Source organism: Perca fluviatilis, chromosome 16, assembly GCF_010015445.1.
Source record: "Perca fluviatilis chromosome 16, GENO_Pfluv_1.0, whole genome shotgun sequence".
In the NCBI taxonomy this organism is placed as follows: Eukaryota; Metazoa; Chordata; class Actinopteri; order Perciformes; family Percidae; genus Perca; species Perca fluviatilis.
The window spans coordinates 25,826,586-25,847,503 of NC_053127.1; the positions used below are offsets into that span (position 1 = coordinate 25,826,586).

The 20,918-nt window shown below is 40.2% G+C and overlaps 1 protein-coding gene across 1 annotated transcript; it reads left to right on the forward strand.

Moving 5' to 3' along the window:
- Window positions 1–12,818: 12,818 nt before the first annotated feature.
- LOC120575613 (protocadherin-10-like) lies at window positions 12,819–19,601 on the forward strand. The gene is made up of 4 exons (XM_039826414.1): window positions 12,819–15,708; window positions 17,576–17,637; window positions 17,735–17,847; window positions 18,210–19,601. The coding sequence occupies exons 1-4, from the start codon at window positions 13,174–13,176 to the stop codon at window positions 18,479–18,481; spliced, it is 2,982 nt and encodes a 993-aa protein (XP_039682348.1). The 5' UTR covers window positions 12,819–13,173; the 3' UTR covers window positions 18,482–19,601.
- The last annotated feature ends 1,317 nt before the right edge of the window (window positions 19,602–20,918 follow it).

Here is a 20,918-nt window from a genome sequence, read left to right on the forward strand (position 1 = left end):
ATGTAAATACAGGGGGCTGGGTTTTTGCTCTAAATGCTTGAAATGATAAATAACAGAACACAATTTTTCCTCTTTACATTTTGTGAATTCATGATTATTCTGCGGGCCAGACTAAAAGCTTTGGCGGCGGGCCGCCAGTTGACTGGCTGCTCTACAGCGACACTAGCGGCTGGCTGACCAAATCGCTCTTCCTGCAACGCGAACGGGGGTAAACACTGGGGATTTGAATGGGACTTATGTATCGATACTCGCGGCTTAAAAATCGATACTTTCTTCTGGAAAAAAATATCGATTTATATCGCAGAATCGATAAAATTGCTCAGGCTTAACAGCAAGGTCCACATGAGCAGGTTGGGTAACATACCTTAGTCGAGGGAATCTTGCACAGCGAAATTGCTAGTGTATATTTAATTCTTACAGTGTAAAATTGACAGTAACAATGCTCACATAACTCAAATCAAAACACTAGCGAAAACACTATTTTATATACAACAGTTATTGCTGAGGGATAGGGTTGAACGATTATTTAAATTCAAACAGACAATGTTATAGAATGCAATTTTCAAATTGCAAAAGCTGCAATTAAAAAATATATATTCTTGTTTTTAATGCTACACTATCTAACAAACCAGAGGGTTGAAAACACCTGGCCCCACGGGCTTCACGTGCACACACGCTGCCCTATCCTCCATGTGACATATGCAAGTGACAGTAGTTGAAGAACTTGCAAAATGCCATGCGCAAGCTTTGATGCTTGCTGTACTACCATGTGAAAATGACCTCGGCAGAACTGAATACCAAACAGAAAAAGGGGTCGGAACAGAGCGTCAAAGAGGAACAGTACGTCAGTTGCCTGGACCTATTTTGGGTTTTGTCAAGAAGATGGCTCGACAGAGTCAGGTACTGTGCCGAACATGCCTTGCTACCATAGTTACAACACTAGGGAACAATACAAATCTGTTCCAGCATTTAAAGAAAGCATCACAAGGCTGTGTATGACATACATTAGTGAACCCACACTAATGGCTTGTTGATGGCATGTTTTCTGATCTAGGCAGCCCACAAAAATGTGTATAGTGAATAATACAGAAGATAAGGAATTAAAAAAAAAAAAATGCATACTGAATTACAATCAAAATATTGGTCCAATTAGATTATTTTCCATTATCATTCAGCCCTACTGAGGGACTTTCTGGTGTTGGGCCTTCAGTCTATGCACTACCACTCACCAAGTTTAATTTCAGAAGAGAACAACTGAAGAGTGTGTGACCCCATATTGGACGACATATGGGTCCCAGACCAGTTCAAAGAAATAACCAACCTGTCACACTGACTTGACTTTATAAATAAAAATGGATACATATTTCCCAACACGATGGGAAATGAGACAATAAATCAAGGGGATATCCAAAGGTGGAGGATCTTCTGAGTGAAAGGAGCAATCACCAGTTATAAAACTATGGACTGCAGCATAACCCCTACATCCTAAGACACACAGACAGTAATACATCATATCACTCATCTATTATACTAGTAAAAATGAATCACCTACAGTACATGACTGATGTCTGATTCAATATGAATGGTATCTAGGGCAAGTGTGAAGCTGTAGTGAGACTACATTTGACAGGAAATACGCATTTATATTACATCTGTTGTATTTTGAAAACATTACATGATCCCAGATTAAAAGCAGTAGTAAATACTTACTGTAACTATGTTTTTTGTCATGTTTCAGAGACACATTACATAATGGTATGCTCATAATATAAACCATGAAAGTCAAGCCAACAGAGAGTGAACAACTAAATGCATGTTTGGGATATAATACTTAGTAGTGTTAAAATATAACGTACGCACACAGAAAAGAGCCAAAATAAGTAAGATTGCACAGATTTGATACGCTGGATCATATCGGGTGTTGACCAGACGTGACTGTAATTTAATATTTTATTTAATTATAGATCAGTTTCTTCTTCAAGATTGTTATAAAATTCAGTGTGTATGAGTTAATTATATTCAGTCGAGGCATATCGCTGACTCAGAGCTAAATTTTAATCATGCTAGCGAAACAACAAGCTCAAGGTGGTAGGTATTGGGCGCTCGGACTGTACACCTACTGTTATGGTTCATGTAGGTGCAGCAGTGCAAAGTGCAAAATGGATAGGGGAAGCAGAATGTAGATGGGAGGTTGTGGTGATTACTTAATACGCTCTTAACCAGTCACATCACTGGTCTCAACAGCAAATTAGTGACGCATGACGATAGCTCAACAAATGAAAAAGACTCATCTTCAGGAAACTATACTGTTGTCTGTATGGTGCAGAGGAGCACCACCTGAACACATGACACCTTAAATCAGCAACCAGAGGCACACGGTGTTTTTTTATTTTTTATTTATTTGTACGATGATGATGAACACATAACAAAAAAGCAGCTTGATTAAGCAGTAAATATGATTGCATCAATCCAACGCCATCATAATTCCACTATATTTTAAATGGTTCCATCATGTCTTTTCAAGAAAAGAAAAAACTTGAACTGGTGATTTTTTCAAAACAAAAGTTGAAAAAGAGGCACTGATTCACAGGATTAATGATCTCCAGTAAACTGATGTCTCCGATACAAACAGAATACAGAGTTATAACGGACCTATCTGATGCCTGTTTAGTTATTTTGTAGCGGCCCAGTGTCATCTGCATGTAATTTAAGGTAAGCACAGTGAATGGCTGTGCATAATGGCACTGCACTCTGGTGCGGGACTACTCAAATAAGAGGCTGCAGATTTATCTACATATCTGTCCTGCTGCATTTAGTTAGCTGTAGGGATTTAATGAACTTGAGGTTTTCATTCTGTATAAGCAGCTGTGGACAACAGATACTGTAAGCCTCTCCTCCCACCTATGCACTGAGGGCTTGCACCAAAATACCACACAGCTGGGCAAAAGGAAGTACAGAAAATAACAAAGGGTCGAAGTGCTGCTTGCATTGGTTGTTGTTGTCCGTTTATTTTATCATGCATTGTGCTGCTATGCTGTACATTGTAATTAATTGTTTTAATTTTATTATTTACCTTTTGTTTTTATTATGCAGTATATTTACAGAAAATTGTGCATTTTTACAGCAAAGCTTGTCTGCAAACTTGAACATGACCTGTTCTTTTTGTAATGTTTTAAGATCAATCAGCTTGTTGTTCTGAGGTATAGCATTTTTATCACAGCCACGGCATCTCACAAAATGCAATTTTCTTCAAAGCCCACAGACAACACAAGTGCTAACTGATTAATTGATGGGGTGGCTATTATTTTAGATTGGCTATCCAGGGCATTGCTTAACATAAAAGGACCAAGACAGAATACAATACAATACAGGGATTTATGTTTGTTTCATACAGTTTACCAAGATAGGGGAGAGTGCATCTTTAGGTCCTTTAGTACCCATGTAACATGATAACAGCATATATTATGAATATGTGGTTAAGACTTCATAGTAGAGTGCTGTTACCCAATGTTGCCATTACACTAAATGTTTAACAATTATGACATTGGCTGTGTCTCAAACCGCACACTTCTGTCAGTATACTGCTAATGTGCACTGACCACTTGCTACCGCAGTGGCCACTTTGGATGGTTAGTGTTGTCCCAAACGGAACACTTACGTTAAAACACTTACCGGAAATGACGAGCGGTCGGCTCGCCCCGCCGCCTCTGAAAATCTGACGAAAATCTATTAAACTGACCTTTGTTGATCTGAAATGAAGACAGATTCAGCAACTGCATGGCCTATTTCTCGCTTAAAATGTTTTCAGAAACACGTTTCGGTTAACTATTTTCGTAAAATATGAGATCATATTCTGAACGAGCCGCCATTATGCTCTGTTGTGAAATCCGGCAGAAGCCAGACCCATGTGAAGTGTTCATCCAATCAGCTGCCGGTCGACGTCCCTGGTCCCTCCCCTTTCCGCTGCGTAGTCAAGATGGTGCCAATTTAGTGCGCGTAGTGTCAATCGTTCCATATATATACTTAAAACTAAGTGTTTGAAGTGTGCAAGTAGGCGGTTTGAGACACAGCAATTGTATGTTAGCAGTCCAAGCTAACCATACCCTGTGTTGGTCTTAGTTAGTTTACTTTTATAGCACTGGCATGAACGAGTCAAAGTGGCATGTCACACTTCAGAGACATGAAAGCTAAGTCGCTGAGGGGATAAAGCTCAGCAGAACCAAAAACAAGGGGAAAAAGACTTTACTTAGGTATGCTTAGTTAGAAATTGCCAGTTATTGATTGTCTGACATTAGGGAAGTGCACTCTGCAGAGGGCTGACATAATAAAAGGTTTGGCTTGATAGAGAATGAGAGGACGGATCAAAGGAGCCAGCAATGAAAAAAAAAAAGCATGCTGCTGTATTAAAATGTGAATGAAACCTTGACTTGCAAGTGAAATTTAAATGCGGAGAACAAATCAGCATGTAAGAAGAACCAGGAAGGTATAAAAACCAACGAAGCAAAGCAGAGCCCATTTTAAAGGTCGCATTAATGGGCTAAAATACAGACATTTAGTACATAAGTACATTAAAAGTCACTAAAACATGGAGACGATTACATTTTTCAAAATGTACTTGGCCTAAGTATTGAACATTCCACAACCAAGTTCAAAACAAACTTTCAAGACTTACAGTAAGGGGCGCTCTTCACACTGTCTGAGCCAGAGCAAATGTCATGGGCAGGATTTACATTTGCACTCAGTTGCTAGTTTATTAGATACACCTGGTTAAAACTAATCAGTTGAATACACTGACAATACATATGATCTGACCGTTATCAAAGTTATGATGTTCAAGTGATGGTTCGGAGTAATTTACCCTAGGGTCCTTTGCACCACGACCTCAAGCCAAACACCCCCCCAGAAGCTTTTTTCACCTGGGTCTAACATTGGGCGAGTTAGCGTAGAGTAGCGTTAGCCGCTGAATAGCTTAGCGCGGGGCTAATGGACCCACGTTTGTATCTCTTAAATGACTAATAATGCCCGAAATGATACCAAAGGTCTACACTAGTACATATAGGTTATGTACTCATAAAACGATGGATTGGAAAGTTTGTAAGTACACCAGAAGTTTATGTAAATAACACTTGCCTGCTGGCTTCTGCTCTCTGCTGCTGCTGCTGCTACCTGCAGTTAGACTCACAGCAGCAACAACAGCAGCAGAGAGCAGAAGAGAGCAGGCAAGTGTTCATAAACTTCTGGTGTACTTACAAACTTTCAATCCCATCGTTTAATGATTGTATAGTATCATTTCGGAAACGTATTAATTAGTGAGCTAAGAGATACAAGCACGGTAGTCCAGTAGCCCCCCTTCAGCGAAAGCGCTAACGCCTCACGCTCACTAGGACAATGCTACGTGAAAGGTGTTGGCTCGAGGGGGTGGTGCAAAGGACCCTAGGGTAAATTACTCCGAACCATCACTTTAAGTTGTTGCTCAAACTGTTGAGGTGTTGACTAAACTGTGTGGTCATTTAATTTTTGTCCGTGGTGCTCTTGAATCATATTGCCTTATACTTTGAAGCTCTTCTAATACACTGACCTTTATATCAATAAGGGTAGACAATTTACTTTTCGGTATAGTATAATATAGGATAGTACAGCAATAGTTTTAGCTACGTGTACATAATTAACTGGCAAAATTTATTTCGCAGAGGGTCATGCATAAAGGTTTCAAAAAGATTAATAGGCAAGCTTAGGGGTTGTTGAACTAGGAGGAATTAGCAGACCTCTCTTCTATCAAGGGTATTGTGACTAAACTATAATAAACAACAAAGAGCACAAGCACACTGTGCACCCAACACATCCCCGGCTGTTATTACATTCACATTTCAACACCATGGACAGCGACAATGTTGACAGCTCAACAGCACATCAGAAGAACAATAAAGCAATTACACATATATAAGCATATCATAATAAAACGTTACTCACCGTTTAGGTAACTGAATGTGGGGCAGTGTCACTGTGGGCAGTCTCGGGATAATATCTTAATATCCGTCCAGCCTTTAGTGCACCAAGGGGGTAAGGTTTCTCTCAAGGTTCAGCAGCACAAAATGGGCCTTTCCACGTGTAAAGCACGGCTCGCCTAGAATCAGTAAATAGTGGGAAAAGTATGGGAAAAGAAACGTTCACACGGGGCAAAGTAGGCCATGAAAGCCAGAGAGCACTTTTAAATGAGTTCCAGAGAAGGTTATTGTAGGTCAGCCACTGCTGCTCGAGCAGTGCTGAAAAGATGACGGCTGAGAACAATATCTTGACGCAGGATACCTTCGCCAGTTTCTGACTCCACGCCTTGCACTCAAACATGACGCTCGTTAGAGCATTAATTGACAGGCTGCTGGTGTATATACACGTGGTTTGGTTTGTAAACTCAAAAATAACTAAGGGTCGTTAGTTGCAGTACGGTAGGGCAGCAGAAGCCGCCCGTGGAAACGTAGGAGAGGGGGGTAGTGTTAACCTGTGTAACCTGACCTGGTTTATGCTAGCCGCTGAGACCGCAACTTCGCTGGCATTGTTGAACTCTGAACTCGGCTGCTTTTCCTCACTTTGGCCCTCGTCCAGGGGTCTTTAGACGCTGCCCCGCATGTCGCCTCTAAAATGTATGGTGGTGTAAACTTGCGTTAAAAGCAAACGTTTTATTAATATGTGTTACTAGCAAGGAAGGTTTTGCGCGCACTGTGGTATCAAATTGATTGTAAATTTAACCTGCACGCGCAGAATAAGGCGTGGTTTATGGGCAGCGCATTGCCACCTGAGTAAAGGGCGCGTGCGCAGTGGGCCTGAACAAAATGTCACATTAGGCCTATAAATCCACAGCATGACAAACTGCAAAATATCTTTGACATGTTTTGACAGCACTGTATCTCAGTGGTGGAATGTAACTAATTAGTTAGATTTACACAAACTTCACTTGTGCTAGCTTTATACTTTATGCTTACATTTTCAAGGCAAATATTGCACTTTTTCACCTTGTTTACCTAGGTAGTTAGGCCTGTTTACTAGTTATTTTGAAGATGGAGGTTTTACAATCAAAATATAATGCATTGCTATAAATTAAACTACCTACTGTAACTGTACATTTACTGACCAACTACAATAGTAAAATGCCACTTATAAATCCAACAGGGATGTGATATATTTGATATACCATTCACATTTTTCTGCAAAACGAGTCCTTTTACATTTTATATTTTAAGTACATTTTAATATTTCCATACTTCCATACTTGTGAATGCAGGACTTTAACTTGTAATGGAGTACTGCTACATAGTTGTATAGGGATTCTAGAACGGACATTTAAAATTTTCATGGTGGGGAAAGCATGGCTCTAAGCCATGACAGTGTGACGGCCAGTATGCACAATAAAAAGACCCTGAAACTGGAATTTAGCTATTATTAATTTTACATAACATTACATTACATTTACACCTGTGCTTTTCCTTCTGTGACATGTCTTCTGTGAAAAAGGTCTATTGCTACATTTACTTTAAAGTGTTTATATTAATGTCATTTTCAGGTTCATAATTGTATTTAGAGGTTGTACCTGAATAGGTTTACATGGTTTAATTTTCAAAAAACATCATACTTTTTTTGTACTGCACATTGCTGCAGCTCCTCTTTTCACCCTGTGTGTTGAGCTCTCTGTTTTAGCTACAGACTGAGGCATCACACTTCTGTTCCATCTTTATTTTTTGGGAGTTGCACATGCGCAGTAGCTAGGTAAGGACTACTACCCAGTCAGAAGCAGAGTATGAGGGCATGCTACGCTAGAAGCTAGGCGAGCATTATAACGTGTGTTACAAAGTCGATGAGCGTTCGTCACGGAAGTAAAGGCTGGACTACAACAGAGCTGTTTGGAGCAGTTTGTGAACAGTATTTTCTGTTGAAGATGGTAAGTGCCTTTGGGGTGGACTTTGGGCTTTTTCACTTTGTAAACCTATAACATGCACAAAAAACATATATAACACAATAAAGGAAAGGGGAAAAAGTCAAAAAGCATAATATGAGCACTTTAAACACCAGCACAGGTGTTTGCAATGACTCTGCTCAGGTTGAAGGTGAGTGGAATTACTTGAGGTCACAGGACACTTTGTGTACTAAGGGTGATAAAGATGTAATTTGTCCCACACAAACAGGTGCCACAATACTAACAGGTAAGTGAGGGGGACGTGGAGCACTGTCTGCACAAGCATAGTCCTAATAAATTGTCTAATCAGACAAAAGAATTAAAATCACTTGTGTGGCTTTGCCATGGGTGTACTGGGCAGAGCATTTAAGTAAAGGGTCTGAATACATCCGAGACCATTAGTGAATCTAGCGTTAAAATGGTTAGTCAACAAATAAAAAAAAAGCGAGTAAGTCATTTGTCAAGCAAAACATCCAAAGCTTTGTTGGTTTCAGCTTTTAAAATGTGAAGATTTGTGAAGGTTTTTCTATGTTTTTTTATGATTGTAAGTTGAATATGTATCCTTGGGTTTTGGACTGTTGATTGAACAAAACAGGCATAAGTGTCATCTTGGGCTCTGAGAAAATGTGATTTGCATTTCACTATATATATATATTTTTTATTATAAATGAATACACTGAATGACTAATCAAGCAATCTAAACAACTGACATACTAATCCCTTATGAAAACATTTGGTAGTCGTAGCCCAAGCGGAATCCAAGTGACTTAAGTGTCCTACAGTCTTTACAAGCTGTCCAAAGATGAAATTAAAGTTCTATTCAGTGGCCTGAATGACAGTTACATAGACTGCAAACATGCATATTGTACGCCATCACCTCTGATTTAAGGCTGCAACTGTTACATCCCAGCAGTGTGCAAATGGCCTGTATTCCAGTTTCAGTCCATGTAGCTGGCAGAACAATATACAAAAAAAATTGAGTAGGCTATATAATAACGGAATTTAAACAGCACAAAACTGACTTAACAAGTGTAGCATATACTAGGCTTTATTTTTTATCAAAGACTTTGTTACAATGTAAATTTCTAAATAATTGTCTTGAAACCTACCATGTCACATTTTTGTTACGATAATAAAATTATGGAGACTCAAATGTTATCGAAATAGGAAAGCGAAAATGATAACATGACATCTGTGATTTCTTTGATTCGAACAGGAAAATAATGATAGCTGAAAGCCTTAGAATATAAATGCCAAGCCTTTATGATAGGTCAACAAAGCAGGTCTAACTCAGACAAAAGCTGTCTCCACTGCTGTCTGCAGTCTTCCTCTCCTCCTGAAAAAGTAATAATAGCAACAGAGTAGAAGCTTCTCAAATTGGCTGTCTCAACAGTCTGTCCTTTTGGGAAAGAAGACCATGCTACACAGACTGAGCAGTCTCTTTATTGATGCATGGTGTGTTGTAGTGCAGAGACATCTGCTTGTTGGTAATTGTTTAGTCTCTCCATATCCAGCAGTGACCTGAATTGCTCTGTAATCTCTGAGTGTGCGTTTGAAGAATCACTTTCTTCCTAATGTGCAAAAGTGTCCTCATTTTCTGCTGTTGTGTGCATGACATGTTGCCATTTCTTTGTTGTCTTCTTAGAAGAAACTACTACTATTTGGAACAGATAAGGTCAGAATGGATGGGATGGAGTAAGAAGTGGTTAGCTGCAGACATAATGACTTTTTAGAATGTGATAAACCAATGAGCACAAAGTTATAAATCATTATTGAAGGGTAATGGCTCTAACAGTTTAATATATCATTTATTCTGCAGTTAGAAACAATAAAATATTCAATCAAGGGTGACTTTTAGTTATCTGAAAAGAAAAAGTTTAACAAATAATTTAAAGAAAGGTTTGTTGCATTTCTCGCTTTTTTTCCGTTTCCAGTCATCTCTCCACTGTTGCTATCTATTAAGGACATAAAATGCCCTTAAAGTAATTTTCAAAAATGATAATAATAAAATGATATTTGTCCAGATGTCCTGCAACTGATTTCCAGGTTGTAAACAGTCCATTTGATTTCCTGGTAAATAAAGAGCTAAAAAGACAAAGCAAGGGTCATGTATAAAAGGACATTTATTTACCATTAATAAAGCCATCAATTACATATCATAAACCCTCTACATAGGGGCTCTTATTAGAAGATGGTAAGGTACATTTTGAAGATGTTGGATATGAACTACGTCATAAGTTTAGAAAAGGGAAATCTAAAATGCTAAGATAAAGCATGATATTCCCATATGGTACTGTCAGCTTCCTTCTGCAAACAGCATGCATGACATGACTGTTTACAGCTGATGCCATGCCAACAACATGTCATAATGTCATTGTTCGGTTTGGTGGTGGCTGCCTCACGCACATATGAATTTGTAAGTAGGAAAAAAAAAAAAAAAAAAAGAAATTTTTTACTGGCTCTGCCTTCCACTTTCCTGTGACTGTGGGTTGCCTGTGACAAGGATTTAGTGATGATTCCAGAAGCTTTCTGAGCCAACTTTCAGTGTCAAGAGGTTCCCATGTGACAACTCCAATAACAACTGGGCTCTCAGCTGTCCCTCTGTCCTCTGACATCCATGTCAAGTTTCAACAAACACGCGAGCCTAGTTTAATAACTCAGGTGATGCCCTCATGAAATCCCATGTGCTGCTACATTTATAGGGGGCATGGAGAAGGGTAGCTTCACATAAAACTGTAAAGCTATACTTTAACGATAGCAGACAGAATCTGAATGTAATGTTGGTGATAATACTTGTGTGTGCACATAATGCAACGCATTGATATGATGGTAAATAAATGCAAAATACTGACTCCATAACAATTTCTGTAAAAATTGAATGAGGACAAAGGACTTTACGTTTGTCTTCTCCTCTAATTCCTTTCATTCGTGGAATTTTCAGCACTCTGAGGGAAATGAGAACAACATGTTTCTGGTGCAACAAAGACTTTAATAATAAACACAATCAGCCATGCGCATGAGGTGATATCCAAATGGATTTTTTGCAGACTATTGAATTGTTTAATTTATTAATGAAAATCTATGTTTACAGTTGGAACACCCAATTTGGAGCCGGAATCTTTTCTTTCTGCTAATATTATTTGTTCTAGTGGGGGAATTTGGAAAAACTCAAACTATCACTTTCTTTCTTGAACAACCCACATGTGAATGCATGCACATACTCTCACACTGGGGCAAGATTTTATTCACACCCTTTTCCTGTTCTCCAGACAGTTGAAATTCAAACTGTGTGTAACCATTCCCATACTATTTCACGTCTTTGTTTAGCACCCCATTCCCATAGCATGTTATTAGTTTAACAAGAACATACAAGTTGTATGTGTATGCTACGTGGTGAGACAAACATGCCACCATTTCCCTCATTACCAGCAGTCAATCATGTGAGAAGTCATCGCTGTCAGTTTGCTGTTGGCTCTTTATACCAGGTGGTGCAGAGCATCTGTAATGGTTCACAAGAGGTTAAATAAAAAATAATTAGATGCACTCAGAACATGTTACAGGACAGACATTCTACCATTAGAGTGGAATGCACAACACTGTTTCCAACTAAAACCGCTTAAGTGTTAAAAGCTGCGGAATATAGGCTAACCTATTCTAATCCTGCAGTTTTAAAACTGGAAAGTAGTTAAGGACAAAGGGATTGATATTCTACTTTTGCCCTTGAGTGAGAGAAAGAGGGAGGGAGAGAGAGGCAGAGAGAGAGAGATGCTCTATGTGTGTGCAAGAGAGAGGGGGGGAGTGACAGAGAGATAATCTCTTTTGTATTTTGATCCCTAAATGTGGTGGTTGTGTCCCCTTATCCCAGCTACTTAGTTTCGGCAGTGCGTAAGTGATGCCGTGCACTTAGGCGGTGAAAAGCAGGTCAGTATGACCACTGAGAGAAAACCACATGTGCATGGCATGGATAGCCTTGGGATTATTCCTCACAAAATGTCTTAATTCCTCTGTTCACTAATGATCCAGGGAAAATGCCCTCTAATCTCCATTCCATTAATTAAAAAGAGCATGAGCCCATGGAAAACCTCACCATCTGCTGCAGCTTCATTCCTGCAGACAGATTGTGTTTTCAGCTTTTAACCAGGGGAACTGGGTTTTTCAGAGCAAACGGGTCGAGCATGCGTTGAGGTGGATGGTAAATAGATACAACTGCTCTATTTGAGTATTAATATGCTGAAATATGCTGGGATCCCTGCCAGAGTACTGTGAAGATGTCTGGGAATTAGAATTTTCCTGAGGACAATTTACAACTTCAAACCTATACTGTACATAATATTCCTCTTTGGAGGCTTCATAGTCATTTTATGGTACGTTTATAGTAACTGTTTCTATGATAAATAGACGTAGGTACTTTTGTATTATTCATTGGAATGCTGTAATGCAGTCCCTGTATTCTTCTAAAGAATCTTTCTTTTTTTTTCATTTGGTAAGGTCTTTGAAGCTTGGTAATGTTCAACTGAAATGCTCACTTCCTCTAATAACAAAACAAAAATTAAATGATTTTACTCTGATTTCTTCTCACAGTCCCAGTTTGTTTTGCAAATTAGTTTGTTGAAAAGTTTTTAATAGAATAATTTCATTCCGAATCTCTCGAGAGACAACTTAATTACATTTTACTATCCTGTGCAGTTATAATAACGCTTCATTAAGTGAAGCCTTTTTTATTATTATTAAAGTAGTTTGATTGAGAATTTAAAAGTTTACAACTTTAACTTTTTACCGGTTTTGTGAGTTAGAGTGAATATGCTGCAGGAAGGTTTGTTTATATCTGATTATTCTCAACTCTATCAGTTTCAAATGATGAAAACACTCTTATGAGAAATTGAATCAAGTACGTTTGACCTACGGCCAAAGCCTCGAGACTGCTACATGAATTTGATCGGGCTAGTAGGCAGGAAAGATTATCCGAGCAGATGTCGTTTCTCTCCTATTGGAACAGTAGGGCCAATAATAAACACACACGCACACTAATCTGAGATAGGTCTAGTAGCCCCTGCACACCCCTTTCTCTCTCCTCTCTTTTCTCTCGGGCAGACAGTCGCTGTTCCAGTCCCACCAATGTCAAGTTTTTTCCAGATTGTATTTTGCACAATTCTGGCTTAATCATCTTCTATGACTACACCAGAGACGTAGTCCTTGGTGTGAGTGTGCGGCATTGCTTTAGCCTACAGATGGACACACAAGGGGCGAAGAAAAGACTGTATGGGAAATGGCATGTAGTTTGCCGTTTTGCGTTGTTCACTTGTTTCTTGGATGCAGTCCGGGGACAGCTTCGCTACTCAATCCCTGAAGAACTGGAACATGGAGCGTTTGTTGGCAATATTGCAGAGGACCTGGGCTTGGATTTGGACAAGCTCTCTGCGCGCAGATTCCGGATAGTCTCAGGTGCCAAGAAGCAATATGTGGAGGTAAATTTAGAAAATGGAGTTGTATTTGTCAATGAAAGAATTGACCGTGAAGAACTATGCGAGCAGAGTTTGTCCTGTTCTTTTCACTTGCAAGTGGTCATAGAAAACCCTCTGGAGCTGTACAGGGTGGAGATGGAAATTCTGGACGTGAACGATAACTCTCCTAGTTTCCCGTGGACCGAGTTTAATCTGGACATATCGGAGTCCGCTGCGCCAGGATCCCGTTTCCCACTTGAGAGCGCACAGGACTTAGATGTCGGATCCAACTCACTCCGCACCTATTTGTTAAGTGTAAATGAGCATTTCCTTTTGGATATACAGACGCGCAGTGACGGCAGCAAATTTGCAGAACTAGTCCTACAAAACCAACTGGACAGAGAGCAGCAGAGTACGCACCAAATGGTCCTAACGGCGGTGGATGGAGGCGCGCCGGAGAGATCCGGCACTGCGCAAATTGATATCACCGTCTTGGATGCAAATGATAACGCGCCTGTGTTTGATCAGTCGTTTTACAGAGTGAGGCTTGCTGAAAACGCACCTAAAGGAACAGTTGTCATAAAACTCAATGCGTCCGATTTAGATGAGGGTCCCAATGCTGACATCACCTACTCATTCAGTGGCCACGCTCCTATTAAAGTGCGCCAGCTCTTCAGCGTAGACTCGCGCACGGGGGAAATCAAAGTCAAAGGAGTGATAGACTATGAAAAAGCCAGGATGTATGAAATTTATGTTCAGGCTAAAGACAAAGGCCCCTCCGCTGTAGCAGTTCACTGCAAAGTGCTGGTGAACGTTTTGGATAAAAACGACAACCTCCCAGAGGTGATCCTGACATCAGTGTCAACACCTGTGCAGGAGGACGCGCCCCCGGGAACGGTGATAGCCGTCATCAGCGTAATGGACAAAGACTCAGGTGAAAACGGGAATGTGGACTGTGAGATCCCCCATCACGTCCCATTCCAGCTCCACTCATCCTTTAAAAACTACTATACATTAGTTACTTGTGATTTTCTGGACAGAGAGGCAGTGGCAGAGTACAACATCACCCTTACCGCCCGAGACATGGGCTCCCCACCTTTATTCACTAGGAAAACTATTTTGGTCCAAGTGTCTGATGTGAATGATAACGCGCCTCACTTCAAACAGCCTTCCTATACTGTGTATTTGACTGAGAATAATGCGCCGGGAGCATCCATTTGCTCGGTGACTGCACTGGATCCAGATTCTGGTCAAAATGCATATCTCTCCTATTCGTTACTGGACGGTGACATACAGGGAATGCCCGTGTCCACATACGTGTCTATAAACTCGGACAACGGGAATATTTACGCGCTGCGATCCTTTGACCACGAACAACTTAAAAACTTTCAGATCACAGTTCAAGCTCAAGACGCCGGTTTCCCGCCTCTGAACAACAACGTTTCAGTGAACATATTCATTTTGGACCAAAACGACAATGCGCCTGTAATTGTGTCACCAGTTCCGCAAAACGGCACAGCACCCAGCGAACCAGTGCCCAGATCTGTGGACGCCGGCTACCTTGTCGCCAGAATCAGCGCGGTTGACGCAGACGCAGGTCAAAACTCGCGTCTTTTTTATCATATGCTCCAAGCAACTGACCCGAGCTTGTTCAGCATTGCTCTGTACACAGGCGAAATCAGGACAATACGCCACTTGATGGAGAAAGACCCCACGAGGCACATATTGGTCATTCTTGTGAAGGACAATGGTCAGCCGCCCCTCTCGGCCACTGTTTCCATCATTCTGTCTGTGGTTGACAGCCTGCCAGATTCGCAGCCCGATTTGGCTGACCTGTCACTAAGCCCGCATCACAGCTCCAACTTCACCCTGTACTTAATCGTGTCTCTGGGCGCAATCTCCTTCACATTTCTTGTGGCTATTATTGTCCTGGTTGCAGTGCGGAGACTGAAGGGCAGAGCATCCAGCGGAGAGTCCAACTTCCCCACCATTATCGGATGTTGTTGCTGCTGCTGCTCCCGCTCAGAAGCCTCCAACAGCACAGAGGTGTTCAAAAAGTCCAACTTAAATGTTTGTATGTCCACAGGCGCGTCCGGCTGCGCAGAGGCAACAAACAGCAACGGCGCACTTCCTCAGGTCTATTGCTACAAAATGTGTCTGACACCGGAATCGTCCAAAAGTGACTTCATGTTCCTCAAGCCTTGCAGTCCTGTAATGTCAGTTCAGCAGAATAACGCCAAGAGCACAGATTACCTCACTTCTGGCTGGAGCGCACTGGACCGTAACGACCTGGCCAACAACAGAGCAGCAACCCCAAACGAGGTAATATATTGATATATATAAATCAGCATAACAGATTGGGTATTTGTCTAATCATCCACTTTTAGAATTACACTTATCCCCAAACTATATCCACCACTCAGGCCACTAACTAGTCGTCCGGCTGTCTCAACTTCAATTAGAAATGACAGAAAGGTTGACTCACGGACAAATGTTACAATGCTGTTACACACTAGGGGGCGCTCTCTCAAAATCTATCTACTTTTTTTTTTAAATTCATGTTGGAAAAACGGTTTGTTTGATGGGATGTAATATAAATATATATGTATACATATATATAAACTCCGCAAAAAAACAAACGCCCTCTCACTTTCAATTTCTTTTATTTTTTAAATTTTCAGCAAACCTAACTAAATATTTGTATGAACATTAAAAAGATTCAACAAATAAGACATGAACTGAACAAGTTTCACATACATGTGACTGACAGAAATGGAATGTGTCCCTTAGTATCTAGTGTGGCAACCAGCTGCATTAAGTACTGCAGTGCATCTCCTCCCTCGTGTACTGCACCAGACTGGCCAGTTCTTGCGGTTGTTGTTGCCTTCCTGTACCTGTCCCGCAGGTGTGATATTCGGATGTACCGATCCTGTGCAGGTGTTGTTACACGTGGTCTGCCACTGCAGGGACAATCAGCTGTCCTTCCTGTCTCCCTATAGAACTGTGTTAGGCGTCTCAGTACCGACATTGCAATGTATTGCCCTGTCCACATCTACTGTCCTCATGCCTCCTTGCAGCATGCCTAAGGCACGTTCACGCCGATTAGCAGGGACCCTGGGCGTCTTTTTTTTGGTGTTTTTCAGAGTTAGTAGAAAGGTCTCTTTACTTTCCTAATTTTTTATAACTGTGATTGTTAATTGCCTACCGCTTAAGCTGTTGGTGTCTTAACGACTTTTCCACAGGTGCATTCATTAATTGTTTAGGGCTCATTGAACAAGCATGGAAAACATTGGTTAATCCCTTTACAATAAAGATCTGTAAAGTTATTTGGATTTTTACAAAATTATCTTTTAAATACAGTGTCCTGAAAAAGGGACGTTTCTTTTTTTGTTGAGTTTATATATGATATCACAACTAATTTAACCCTGGTTTGTTATATAGGCTATAGAGAATAAAAAACACCAAAAAGGTATGACTATTTCTTATGCCTTATTTCTTATTCAAGTAATCCATTGGAAAATATAGCCTCAACCAACCCACATGTTGTGACAACATATGAAGTCTTGGCAAATTGCCACCATGTGTGAAGGTGTGTGACACACGCATAAAAGGTGTTGCAGGGATAAAAGAGAAACACATTTTTTTGTCACAGACCTGAAGCTGTCTCTTGAGCTTAACACTGCCGCTGTATTTGTGCTCTTGTCACCAGCATCAGTATACATCCACCATTAGTAAACCTCACATCAGTCACATTAGCAGATTAGTTACTAACTAATTTTGCCAATTTTAGGAGATGTGACATATCCTCTGTCATTATAGTCTTGCATTGGAGAACATAGTATGTTATTTGTCAATATAATACATGTATAAGACAATGTAATCTATTTTGTTTTAATAGTCTGGTAAAAACATAATTAATAGGCCACTATACCCCCTTCTCACCCTTTCCAGCTGTTTCACTAGAACTTGACTTTTGCTAGCCTATTTCTGTGGAATATATGAACTGTTGTTGGCTTTTAACATGAACATCGGACAAAGAGATATGTCAGTCACAATGACTTATAGTATCTCCCATATCTGATGCCTTTAGCCTTGCCATTTTATACACACGACGGCATCTAGACATAAATTCATTGCAATTTTTCTACTTGTGCTGGTAACTACGTTTTTTTATGTTTCAAATGTGCAGCTTAAGTATTCAAACAAGGACTGGACCTGGACCAAGAACCAACGCAACTTAGCATACAAGAGGTGAATACATAGTTGATCCAGTTACAGTACACACACACACACACACACACACACACACTTATAGACTTATACGTATGCTGTCTCCTTATCTCCTCAGGTATAGCTCAGCAAATATGGAGGGCACGCTTACTCGTCAACAAAAATATGAAGCCCAAGGGTTTTCCTGCTCTGTGGCACCACAGTACTGGACCTGGGGAAACCATATGAATGGTAGGTGGCAACTGTGCAATTTGGGCTCATTATTGTTCACATGAAAGAAGGTGGTGGATTGGGATTTCTCCATGTGTCTCTGTGCCTAAGGATTTATTCTGGAATATAAAATGGTAAACTGAATAGCAGATAATACCAAGACCCAAAACTAGGGGGGTGGGATGGGGGGGGGGGGGTTAATGCATCAACACGAGGATTACTTAAGTGCCTGCAAGAAGGGTTTTGCTTTTTTGCGAAAAGCTGAAATTAAGAAGATGCCTTTAAAAACACCGTATTCAGATCAAGTATACTGTATGTAAATAGGAGCTCTTAGCAGAAATAATCTTCCGGTAAAAACTGTAATTTATGTGCATTTTTTACAGACTGCAAGATTTCTTTTCAAGAGGGAGAAGTTCCTCACTCATGGACTCCAAAGTACACTCAGCCTCATTCTAAAGCACCAGACTACCAGCACAATGTGTACATACCTGGCACCCCGTCTGACTACAGCACTCTGAAGCTGGCACCCAGAGGAGAACTGGATGTGTACAACACTTTCTCTACGTTTGGGAAAAAAAAGAGATTCACGTCAAACTATGAACAATCTTTTGACAACGATGATGGTCTCATCGTAAGTAATGACATGTTCAAATGATACATCAACTATACTGTATATTCTGTGTTTAATATATGCCATTAACTAGTTCCATTAAAAAACTATAATTTGCTTCTTGGAGGCTGACAGACTATGTTTCCCCTTGTTTCCAGTGGGATTAAATAACACTCCGTACCACAAGTATATTTTTATTTTTGTAAATACTGAAATAAAGTAAAGTATATTTTGAGTCATGGTAGAATCAAGTGATGACTTTCTCCATCATGAAGTTGTATTGTAGAAAGGCAGTAAACTGGAGCACTACAGAGAAGGCCTTTCGTTTGCAGCAGCAGTGAGCTCAGGTAAATGTGAGTTGATCTGTTTGGAGGCTGCAGAGTTAATGTCTAACTTTAAAAAGGTGTTCACAATGTCAGCAGCTTACAGTCTATTACACAAGGGGTGTCCATGTACCTTGTACTTACTTTTATGTAGACACACATTTTTTTTGTCTTATAGGACACATGTTGTGTGTCAAAATTGTGAACCAACTGTACTAACCAGAGAGTTTATACTTGTATTAATGCTACAACAATCTTTGTGGGCGTTAGTTTTCACAAATGCTGTAAATCTTGGTTGGATGATGAAGCAGTGCCACAGTTACAGTTGTATCTTAAGTTCAAAGTCTTTCATCCAATCCTGCCTGGTGCATTTAGTGACAGGACATTTGTTCTGTACATGTCTGAATGCAGTCCAGGAACAATGCACAAGCGATGCCAACAGATGGTAAAGGTAATACAATAGAAAAGAGACCCAATGGCAAATGCATCAGATTTCCAATTATGACATTGAAATGAGTGTAACCATACAACATCTCCTTCAACGAGGGTTAATTGAGGAATTGTGTTACAAGGAATAGCATCACAGCTGGGATTTTACTCACTGGGCCTGTGCAGTAGACCGTTACACTGACACACCACATCCAATTGCCTGTTGGACCACTCAGATTGTTTGATCACAAGCAACTGCGGACACAATGCAGTCACTGGTTATATGCATTCCAAATTTGTATTTATCATTGAGTGTGATTGCACAGGTATGCTTAGTTAGTTACTTAGTTATTACTCTGTATATAGTCTATGTACAGTATATATTAATATCAATAAATCTGTCCTCAACTCTGTTTTTTTTTTGTTTTTTTGACAGCCATACTTATATTCCTCTCATTGGTGGATGTGCTGAAATATTGTGTTTATGTGGCTCTGAAATAATTGTACTATAACTTAATATAACTTATATATACTGTAAGTATAACTCCATAAATTCATTAATTTTATTGTGAATAAATGAATACATTAAAACAGGAAAGCAGTACATTTGTGATTGTGAAGGTTTTTGGTCACAATCAAAAGATGACATTGAGGATGTGTCAGTGTAAATTACAATGCAATTGTGTGCAGATTGCTAAAATACAATCTCATAGCATTTAAAGCATGGAATAAAATGTGGCTGGAGCCTGATTAGCTAACTGGCTTCAAAAGTGCCTCTCAGAAAACAAGCTGGGGAGCAGAACTAGCTAGGCTGCTGCTCATCCTGCCTGCCCTGGTCTTGTATGGTGCTCTGTAAAAGAGTTCCTTACAAATTAAGTCATTTTATGTCAAGATGCTGACTCTACGTTTTGTCTCCAGAGAGGTGTGAACCATGGAGACATATTTTTGGGACACCAACTATCAACCCCACTGCACAATTTGAACCATTTCCCCCAAGCCAACCTCGCTGAATCTAAAAGTTGAAGGCAAGAGCCCAGGCTTAGTCAGAAGGATCCTCACTCTATGACATGGACACCTGTGTATATGAAGACTATGGAAGAATAAGCTGTTGTTGTGATTAATGGCTCTGGGTGTCATTTAACCTATTCTCGTGATGTGGTCAGTAAACCCAGGGTTTAAACTACTACTCTGGAGATAATCTTCAAGATCCATCAGCTCAAACTGAGCTTTTTGCAGACCAATGGGGTTAATCTTGGTCATGGGCCTGACTGCCTCAGTGAACTGCTTCATGTTCAAAAAGCTGAGTGGTAAGGACCAGTTTCAGATTCACTTTTAACTTTGAAGATCGAGTCGGAAGGATAGAACCTTGAGAAAAAAAAAATGCATACATGTTCCCATCATTAAGAGACTATCAGGAATTGAAAACACAAATCCAGATAAGCCCACAACTACATCCTGCCAAAAATTACAGATCATCAAGCCAAGATTTATCTTTGACTGTATCACAACCAGAACCAAAATCAGCCAAGCTTAGCAGTTATATTATGTCCCATGTGCAATAAGCAGAGCCACATATGTCTTTGTGCCATGTAAAATCTGTTCAGAGCCCAATCTGTGTTGCCTTATTTCTCTTTATCTCCCTCTTATCTCTCCCAACAATCCACATCTTCCACCACTTGAGTTGAGCAGAGGAGTCATCCCTTTTTCTTTCCACTAGATGGTGCCTTTCC